Consider the following 10,601-nt stretch of genomic DNA (forward strand, 5'->3'; position numbering starts at 1 on the left):
GTCCTGAAACACGTTCCTCGGACTTTTAGGAAAGATGAGTCAGTTCGGATTAGTTAAAACTGTAAGGAATGAAATTCTGGCATAGTTGAAGGTTCCAAACATGCTTTATGGACTGGGTTTTTGTCTGGAGGTAGCAAAATTGAAGATCCCTCTAGGTCCAGGCGAGATCACTTGCTCAGTAGCCAAATAAAGCGAGTAAACAGCATTAAGGAGCACTTCCGAAGCCCATGTTACTTCTTCAGACAGTTCACTCCATCCCAGAAGGCGTGCGGTGTTTTGCAAAACTGCAGTCTGGGATCTTCTCATTTGTCAATATTTAAAGGTAAAGGTAAAGGTTCCCCCGCACATGTGTGCTAGTCGTTTCCAACTCTAGGGGCCGGTGCTCATCTCCGTTTCCAAGCCGAAGAGCCAGCGCTTGTCCGAGGACGTCTCCGTGGTCATGTGGCCGGCATGACTGGACACCAAAGGCGCACGGAGCGCTGTTCCCTTCCCACCGTAGTGGTCCCTATTTTTCTACTTGCATTTTTACGTGCTTTTGAACTGCTAGGTTGGCAGAAGCTGGGACGAGTAACAGGCGCTCACTCTGCTACACGGCACTCGGGATTCGACCCTCCAAACTGCCGACCTTCTGATCGACAAGCTCAGCATCCTAACCCACTGAGCCACCGCGTCCCTATCCTTCATACATACACCATCACTAATGGATTGTGAAGGTCAGCTCTGGCCACTATTCAGAAAAGCAACCTTAAAACTCTACTTGGTCCTAACTTCCCCACCTCCTTGTCCTTTTTGAGACAACTTAATCTTCCCAACACAGAGAGGAGACTTTTTCTCAGGAGAAAGAACATAAGTAATAGCAGAACCTACCCAACTATTTCAAAATCAATGGTCTGGGCAGATGTTTGGACCAACCTACCATACCTCTGAAGTCTTCTGGCCTTGTGAATTCTTAGAGGTATGCTGAGAAGAAGCTAGGAGAGCGTAAAAAATACATGCCTGATGCCGTGGATGTTCTTAATCGCATAGCTGATCTCTCTTCGAAGCTCCTTCTCGTCAATTCTCACACAGCTGTCTTGTAGTAGATTTCCAGATTGATTGGAGCTGCCCTACCTACTTAAATAAAGCACTTATCTTCGTTTGGTTTCTAACGCAGTTTGGGCGACTTTTTGTAAACAGGCGTACCAAATTTATTTGCGAAATATTAATTTCTAATTCCATTCCTGGCCGTTTCTCACAGGTGCGCGCATGTCTGCCTGTGTGACGTTTTACGGGTTTGTGTCAGTCCGTTTTAAGTGGCTCTTTCGCAGTTCCCGTTATTTTGTTTTCAGTCGATGGGATTTAATGATTTCCCTGGTTTTCAGTCGCTGCAGTTATTGGGAAATAAAGAACAGTGTTTAGAAGCTATCAGCCCTATTGATTCCAAATCCATTTGAAGTACTAAATTATTGCAGCTGATTTTCTTGAAAGAGGAAAATGAAAATGCGCGTAAGTTGTAAACCTCCGCTGCCCTGCTAAAGCTAAAATGGAAAATGTCTTTTTGTCTTTCTCCTTAATCTTTTAAGAGTAGACTTCTAGGCAAATTTTGGATAGGTACTTCTTGGAATTTTATTCGACTTGCAACCACCACTAAAACTTAAAGAGACTTTTGCCTTGTTTTACGACCTTTCTTGCCACAGTTGTTAAGTGAGTCACACAATTGTTAAATGAATCCGACTCCCCCATTGATTTTGCTTGTCAGAAATTCATAAAAGGGGATCCCTTGACCCCGGGACACTGCAACCGTCGTAAATATGAGTCAAGTGCCAAGCGTCTGAATTTTGACTACGTGACCTTGGGGATGCTGCAGCGGTCATAAGTGTGAAAAACGGTCATAAGTCACTTCTATCCGTGCCATTGTAACTTTGAACAGTCCCTGAATGAACTGTTGTATGTCAAGGACTAGCTGTAGGTCCTTTTAGAGTGACAAAGTCATTGAATGCCTGCTTTGACTCAAAAGGAAAACCTTTATAGTGCTATAAAGGAGAGGAGGACATGTTTTATACCATAGGTTTATCAGTTTATAGAAATAGTGGCTACACTTCTAATAATTTAGAGCGAAGAACTCCAGTTTCTTTAAAATGTGCTTTATTCCAGTGTTTCTCAACTTGGGCAACTTCAAAACGGTCAGACTTCAACTCCCAGCATTCTGGCTGGGGGATTCTGGGAGTTGAAGTCCACCCCGTCTTGAAGTTGCCCAGGTTGAGAAACCCTTGTTTTATTCCAAGCGCTGAAAAACAGCGAAGGCGTTTATCTTTACTTCGTTTTATATGGGAAACTCAACATGCGCTTGTTTGTCTGACCTATGGAGAAAGTGTCCTTTGATTGAACTTTGGCTACGAAACTAGACTTTGCCTATTTAATATTTGTACAGACATTGAGATTTTTTTTGTGTGTGTGTGTTCTGGGCTTCTTGCTCTTGGGATGCAGCTTGAGACGTTTTTAGGAAAGAGAAATGAAATTACTGGACAAAAGAGTCCTTTGCTCGCGCCGTACGTTTTTCAAAATAGTCTTGTTCCGTACCTTATAAAATTAGCTACAGAACAGATTGCAGGTGCTTCTCATTCTGCACTGCCCATGGTTACTAGTTCGTCTCAAGGAATATCCAAGTCACACGTGTATTACTTAGACGTACGTCCCTGATCATAATCTATCATTAGCACCGAGTACTATGCAAAGCCCATCTACGACACAGCTGATGGCCCAGGCTGAGAATTTTAATTTTAATTTTAATTGGGGTTTTTACCTTTTTTTCAGGGATTGATGTAATTTTTTTTAAATTGTTTTTAACTTTTGTATTTCTTGTTTTAAATACCCTGTAAACCGCCCTGAGTCCTTCGGGAAAGGGCGGTATATAAATCTAATAAAATAAAATAAAATAAAATAATAAAATAATAAAATAAAATAAAATAAAATAAATAATAAAAGTGTTCAGCATCTTTTTTTTTCCTTTTTGCTTGAGATCATTTCCATAGATTGGATAGAGATCTATTGAAATCCTCAGTTGCATTAACAGAGGGGTAGAAGAGTCAAGATCACGTGAAGTATTAGTACCGCTCTATATAAAGCCTCAGTGAGACCACACTTGGAATACCACAATATAAAAAAAAAAAGATGTTGAGACTCTGGAAAGAGCGCAGAGAAGAGTAACAAAGATGTTTAGGGGACTGAAGGCTAAAACATATGAAGAGTCACAGGAATTATGTCTGGTTTAATGAAAAGAAGGATTAGTGCTGACGTGATAGAGGTGTTTCGATAGTTGAGGGGCTGCCACAAAGAAAGGGAGGGGTCAACCTATTTTCCAAAGCACCAGAAGGCAAGACAAAAAGCAATGGATGAAAATTAATTAATTAATTAATCAATTTAATTTAATTTAATTTCTATAATTTCTCTAATCAAGAGAAGCAACCTAAGACATAAGGGAGAAGTTTCCTGACAGTTAGAACAATTAACCAGCGGAACGGCTTGCTACCAGAAGTTCTGGGTGCTCCATCACTGGAGGTTTTTAAGAAGAGACTGGACAACCATTTGTAGAGAATGGTGTAGGGCAGTGTTGGCGAACCTTTGGGAGACCGAGTGCCCAAACCGCAACCCAGAACCCACTTAGGTATCATCGGGTGCCGGGTGGGCGTGGCCCATTGGGTGGGTGTGGCCCATTGGGTGGGTGTGGCCCATTGGGTGGGCGTGGCTGTGGTGGTAACGGCAGACTGGGTGGGACTAAAAAAGTTCACTCAATTCCAACTTTGCGAGATCTTTTTTTTTTTCCCGCGAGAAGTTGAAATTGATTGATTGAACTTTTTTTTTTTGCACATGGCGGCCGAGGCCTAAGGCGAAAAGGTTTTATAAAACCCAGCTGAAGGCCTAGGACTGGGGCGACGGCGCGCGTGCCCACAGAGAGGGCTCTGCGTGCCACCTGTGGCAAGCGTGCCGTAGGTTCGCCACCACAGGTATAGCGACTCCTGCTTGAGCAGGGGGTTGGACTAGGACCTCCAAGGTGCCTTCCAACTCTTTGTTTTTCTGTTACATTGATGTTCAATCTGTTGTTCTGACTATCCTCAAAATACGCTTGGAATTCAGCTCCGTTGTGATTCAGCGTTGCCTGCTTACAGGGGTTAGAGTGTATATTTCTCAGATTGGGGTTTTTGGAAACGATAAGCCGAAAGGATCTAGTGGCTGTAATGTGATCTAAATGTTTAAACCTTGACTTCATACGGACTTGCAGCAAAATAGACGAATTCCCTTTATGCATCCTACAGGCTGGAGCCGAGACAGCATGATCCACGCGGCAGGAATAAAGACAGATCCTGACCAGCAGAAACAGGAAGATGGTGTGACTGTAGCCCCGGAGGACATAATGCCTTTTTTACAGTGCTACTGTTCAGGTCACTGCCCAGAAAATGCCGTTAATAACACATGCAAGTAAGTACTGCAGATTCAAGGAAGACCTTGGTGAGATGGGAGGCTTCAAAATCACTTACCTTCCCTAGTTTCTTAATTCTTTATATGTTGTTGATTAAATTGATTGCTTTCCTATTTCGGAATATTTCCGAAATTTCAAGATAATAACATTTTAATACATTAGGACCTTTTGAACAGCGCAGTTCATAAAAGTAAAAAGAAAAAGATGTGATTTGGCCCTTTTAGACTTGCTGTGTTTTATCGCCCTCTAGTGATCACATTTATATCAACTCTGCTGGTATTCCGGTATTAAACGGGCATCCCAAATGGGGAAAACAGCATCGTAATTCTGGAGGCATACAAAGTGGTTTGCTCATATATATATATATATATATATATATATATATATATATATATATATATATATATATATATGGAAGGGACGCGGTGGCTCAGTGGGTTAGGACGCTGAGCTTGTCGATCAGAAGGTCGGCAGTTTGGCGGGTCGAATCCCGAGTGCCGCGTAGCAGAGTGAGCGCCTGTTACTCGTCCCAGCTTCTGCCCACCTAGCAGTTCGAAAGCACGTAAAAAATGCAAGTAGAAAAATAGGGACCACTACGGTGGGAAGGTAACAGCGTTCCGTGCGCCTTTGGCGTCTAGTCATGCCAGCCACATGACCACGGAGACGTCCTCGGACAAGCGCTGGCTCTTCGGCTTTGAAACGGAGATGAGCACCGGCCCCTAGAGTCGGAAACGACTAGCACGCATGTGCGGGGGAACCTTTACCTTTACCTTTTATATATATGTGTGTGTGTGTGTGTGTGTGTGTATGTATGTATGTTTTGTATTCTGTAACTACGGACCGTTCTTTAAAAAAGAAAAGAAAAAGAAAAATCTATTATGCCACGTAATTGACTGCCAGCCTAGTTATTTTTGCGCCCGTAGGACCAGTTTGTGTGTGTGTGTGTGTGTAAATAAAACGGAGCAACAAATTTATTCCTAGTTGTCGCTCTGTTCAGCGATTTCTGTTTGCAGCTGGTTTCATTTCCCGTCAGAGTAGCACGCGCCCGTAATGTCAGAAGGAGAAAAATAACTTTGTTTATTGAACAGACCGGCTTGAATGCAGTTTTCGGAGAACTGAAGCGAATTCCTCTGTTTTTTTTTTTTTTTAGAACTAACGGACATTGTTTCGCCATCATTGAGGAAGACGAAAACGGAGAAAAAACCTTATCTTCCGGCTGCATGAAATACGAAGGCTCGGACTTCCAGTGCAAGGTACCCTGTGCCTGATTCTCTACGTGTTTTTCAGAAATAAGGAGGAAACATCACTATTAGCTTTCCCCAAACCTTGCTTATCGGTTACCTGCTTGCTGTAGGCCAAGGGCAGCGTATTGTGTTTTTTTTTCCAAAAAAGCTTAAACAGGTTGTCGCTTTATCAGAAATAGTCTGGAAGTTGAGTCGTGGCAACCGGATTTATTTTCTTGTTGGTTCGAGATGTTTCTCTGCCCATCGAAGCAGCTCCTTCAGTCTGAGCAAGAAGGTTAGGGGAATCTTGAGTACGCAAACGGTCGTTGGAATGTGCCAGCTCCTAAAAAATTTTTTATTAATACATTTAATATTAATAAAAGGGTCTTCCTTGCACTAACCTCAAGAGTTTCTTTCCCAAAGTGAGCGGTAATACCGATGAAGAGTCTTCAGTCATGCAGGTAGAATTGTCTGGAAGTTGAGTCACTGTTGGGTGGAAGGCCCAGTCACGTGATGTCACGCTTAAGAACCCAGGGTGGTTCACTTAATGACCACAGCAGAGCTGATGTTGTAAGTCCTGCCTGGTCACATGACGTTTCATTTATGGACCACGTCACTTAGCGGTTGCTGGTCCCAATTGCAGTCAGTCGGTGAGTATGGGAGACCCTCAAGGAATACCAGAGCTGCAGACTAGCTTGAGAAGTTGGGGGGAAAAAAATCTAGAACAAGGAGATGTCAAGCCCCTTCCATGCGGTGGCCGAGAAGACCCTAGTGATAGCTGCATGGAGTCGTCAGCGGTTTTGCTTAATTCAAAGGAAACAAGTTTATTGTGTATGCAAACGGGCAGGCAGGACTTAACGGGTGGCTCTCAAGAGGTCCCACAGAGAGTTTGGTTTGCTCACTAAGCAGAAAATGCCAAAGGCTGGAGGAATAAATAGAAATTTTTTTTTAAAAAAAAGTGTAAAACAGAATGGGGCTATGGCTGCCTGACCGTCACATCCCAGTCTTTTGTGGCAGATCTCCTTTCTCTACTTGAAACATGGTATGGAAAGCAACAACATACACAAATGCCTGTTTTCCGATTCTTTGTTGTAGATTTTGGAACGTCTTATGCGTGGTGAAAATACGTAGGGCTAACTAATAGTTCAAGGTACTTTCTTGTGGCCAGACCATTAGTGATCCCTCTACCAAGCTACTGGATTTGTCTGGTTAAAATTGCACAAAATTAGGTGTGGTACTGGAAGAATGGTCTCTGTCCTGCATCAGCCGGGGTGGAAAGATTCCCCTTGTTGCGATTGTGGTGCTGAGATCCAAACTATTGTGCAGAACTGCCCACAAAGTGCCTTGTCTGGTTCCTTAAAAGATCTGCACGAAGCAAAGCCAAAGGCCATCACCTGAAAAGCTGAATTGGACATCCAGTTATGAAGCCACGTAGACTGTGTATATATGTTGATATCAATTCCATCATGTCCTCATCATATGCTAAAAAATAACTAATGTGTGTATGCGTGCATATACCGGTATGTATGTGCTTCTGCACTGCTTCAGTGTACAATTTCTCCTGTAGGATTCCCGAGTCGTTCTACGACGGCGTACCATTGAATGTTGCCGGACCGACTTCTGCAATCAAGATTTGCAGCCCACTCTATCTCCTGCTCCTAAAGGTACAATGCTCGCTGATATTCAGTGGGTGTGACCTATGGGGGTGGTGGGCGTTTGCGTGGAGATTCTAGCCATCTATTTTTCAACCTTGGTCTATCGCTCCAGTAGCTGAATCCAAGCAACAGAAGACTTAGTTAGCAATGTGAACATCAATTAGTCCTGAGCATCTTAAAATGCAATTATAAAACTCTGGGGGAATAATGTATTGATTGCATAGACATCAAATCAGGTGCTAGGCCAAGGGTCTGCAACCTTGACAACTTGTAAGACTTGTAGATTTCAGCTCCCAGAATTCCTCAGCCAGCTATGTCTTAAGTCTTCAAGGTGTCAAGACTGCAGACCCCTGTGCTAGGCGGATTGCCCTGTTTTCAAACCATTTCAAATTGGAGAACTTTACCTTATTAATTGCGATCTCTGGGGAGCAAGATGCCCGTTGTATAATAATAGAGCCACAGATGCCAACATTCCGCATACAGTTTGTACATAACAACTATTACAGAACTGCATTTCTGAAGGTAGATTGCAATAAGATTTGTCTAAACCTTGTTTTGATAATTTCCGGGAGAGAGTTTAAAATGGGTGGACTTCAACTCCCAGAATTCCACAGTCAGCTATGCTGAGGAATTCTGGGAGTTAACGCCCACACGTCTTAAAGTTGGCCAAGGTTGAGAAACCCTCTAAATGTTCACTTATTGTTTGTTTGTTTAGATAACCTGTTTGACGGCAGCATACGTTGGATAGCTGTGCTTATTTGCATGGCAGTCTGCATAATAGCCATGATTGCCCTCTTTGGCTGTTTCTGCTACAGGTAAACCCTTGTTGGATATTTACAGCTTTAATGTGTTGTATTAAAACAGGATAGACTGGAAGTTTTAAAAGCAATTTAGAGTTGGAAACCAATTTTATTTGCATCACTTTTGGTTGTTAAATGTGTAGAAAATTGTATAAAGTGGAATAATGCTCAGGAACACACACACACACACACACACTGACACACATGCACACTACACAGTCTGCAGTGGAAGAAACTTTCAGGATTCATGATCTTATATGTGCTGGATATAAAATATTTTTAATAATTTGGGACCTGTATTTGCCTTTCTGCACATTTAATGTTTATGGTTAATATATTCCTTTACATCATATAATCTTATGTGGGATCCTGAGGATATTTTCAGAAAAAAACTAGTATGATTTATATTCATCTAATTGAGCTTTAATTATTTAGCTTGATTTAAGTTAAATAGCTTCGTAGTAAGTCGAAGAAAAGACATGTTATATTACATTGTTGTCAAGAGATAAAAATTAGTAACTGAATGTTGAGCTCACTTATCACTTATACATAAACCCCGCATTCAAGGTGAGACACAGATTCTCTTTTCAGGTATTCATTTCTGTATCAAGTAGGTAACAGTCGTGTAAAATGAACAATTCGAACATTACTTATTAATATTCAGTTCAGGTTTATTACTACAGTCAAAGACCAGGGACGAGAACAAATAAAAACAATGAATATCCAGTTAAAATTCTGGAGTGAAATAATAAATAATAGGCAAAATCTATATTAAAATCACAATTTGGCATCCAGTCTGTCAGTTATACGTGGCCTAACTAAACACATATCAGTCCTTCAACTGTGGGGCCCATAGTCAATGAACACTAAAATGCAAAAACAAAAGTAATGCAAAAGAGTCTGCTACATCAGTCGTGTAAAATTGCTATGGTGGATTAAGCACATGTTTCCGACGAATTCCCAGTGCGGCTGCGCAGAATCTAGCCACCTGCATTGTAATCACAGTCTGTTCATCCTTAAGCAGCCGCTGGAGATGAGCAGTGTCGGAACGGCCGGGATACCCATCAATTGTTGGGCGGATATGTTTTTTGGGGGAACACCTCTATAGAAAGTGCATCGAAGGAGTATGTGTCCCAACAGTCTCCACCTCTCCTGAGCCACAGGAGCAGAGCCGCTCAATCAATGGTACCTTTTTATACTTGCCGTAGAGGACGGCCGATGGAAGCGCGTGACACCGTGCCGGCGAAAATGTTCGCTGCTTAGTGTAAAAATGGCGGGACTCTGCGGCCTATAATTTTGGAATTACTTTTTTGGGCAAACTAGAATTTTGAGTGAAATCAAGATGCATGAGTTTGAATCTGCTTTTTCCCCTCCAGGCATTACTGCAAAGGGGTAGCAAAGAGACGGCGTTACAATCGTGATTTGGAGCAGGATGAGGCCTTTATCCCAGCTGGGGAATCCTTAAAGGATCTCATTGACCAGTCGATCAGCTCTGGCAGTGGTTCGGGACTGCCTCTGTTGGTAAGCCCGTGATTTTAAGAGTTCTGTGATTTACAGCAGGCCTGACAAGTTTTCTGTCAGCATGAGGTCCACCCGTGAAGGTTCAGTTTAACTGATTTTATCAACTTAGCTGATTTTTTTTTTGTTGTTGTTGTTGTTGATAACCCATCTACAGGAATCTCCTCCATTAACAATCAGCACCTGGTTAGAACTAGGTACGATTCAACAGCTCTCAAAGGGGTTGGGCTTTGTTTGTGGCTATGTAGGGATTCTAGGCTGATGCCTCTTTTCCCTTCAACCCCGGGCTCTTGCCATTACTTCTCCTACAGCGGTAAGGCGTTCTCGAAGAAAAGCCAGCAAAATTAATTCAGTGCAAGAATTTGGGTTGCTACCGGATTATTCAGTCCCGTACTTTTCGGCTATCCCACGCTTTCATTTTAAAAGAGAGCTGTTTTTGAACGAACCATTTTAAGTACCTGATCTACGAAATGCTCAAACAGGTCACGATCTTTTTAATTCTCTTTCTTTCTTTCTTTCTTTCTTTCTTTCTTTCTTTCTTTCTTTCTTTCTTTTTTTAAATAAAGACGTTCAAACATTTCACCTGTCGTTTTTCTTTTTTTTCCTTTTTTTTCCCCTTTTGTCCAAGGTGCAACGGACGATCGCGAAACAGATTCAGATGATCCAGCAGGTTGGGAAAGGGAGATACGGTGAAGTTTGGATGGGTAAATGGAGAGGGGAAAAGGTGGCCGTGAAAGTGTTTTCCACCCCCGAAGAAGCCAGCTGGTTTCGGGAAACCGAGATATACCAGACGGTTCTTATGCGCCATGAAAATATACTCGGTAAGTAAAGAAGCTCATGCTGTGACTGCTTTGTCATTTGAAAGGGTTTCATACCTAATTCAGCACTTCTAGCAGAATGTGAAAAGATGACAAAGAGTTTTCACTGAGGCGTTTTTCTTTTTTTACTG

The 10,601-nt window shown here is 42.3% G+C and overlaps 1 protein-coding gene across 1 annotated transcript in view; it reads left to right on the plus strand.

Moving 5' to 3' along the window:
• Positions 1-10,601, plus strand: part of BMPR1A (bone morphogenetic protein receptor type 1A) — a 69,585-nt gene that overhangs the window by 47,856 nt on the left and 11,128 nt on the right. Inside the window, exons 3-8 of the mRNA XM_081329402.1 lie at positions 4,293-4,455; positions 5,607-5,709; positions 7,247-7,343; positions 8,050-8,149; positions 9,511-9,655; positions 10,281-10,473. Of these exons, the coding sequence (XP_081185528.1) occupies positions 4,293-4,455; positions 5,607-5,709; positions 7,247-7,343; positions 8,050-8,149; positions 9,511-9,655; positions 10,281-10,473 (801 nt within the window). The remainder of the gene's footprint in view (positions 1-4,292; positions 4,456-5,606; positions 5,710-7,246; positions 7,344-8,049; positions 8,150-9,510; positions 9,656-10,280; positions 10,474-10,601) is intronic.

Source organism: Vipera berus (genome assembly GCF_964194415.1).
Source record: "Vipera berus genome assembly, chromosome: 5".
Classification (NCBI taxonomy): Eukaryota; Metazoa; Chordata; class Lepidosauria; order Squamata; family Viperidae; genus Vipera; species Vipera berus.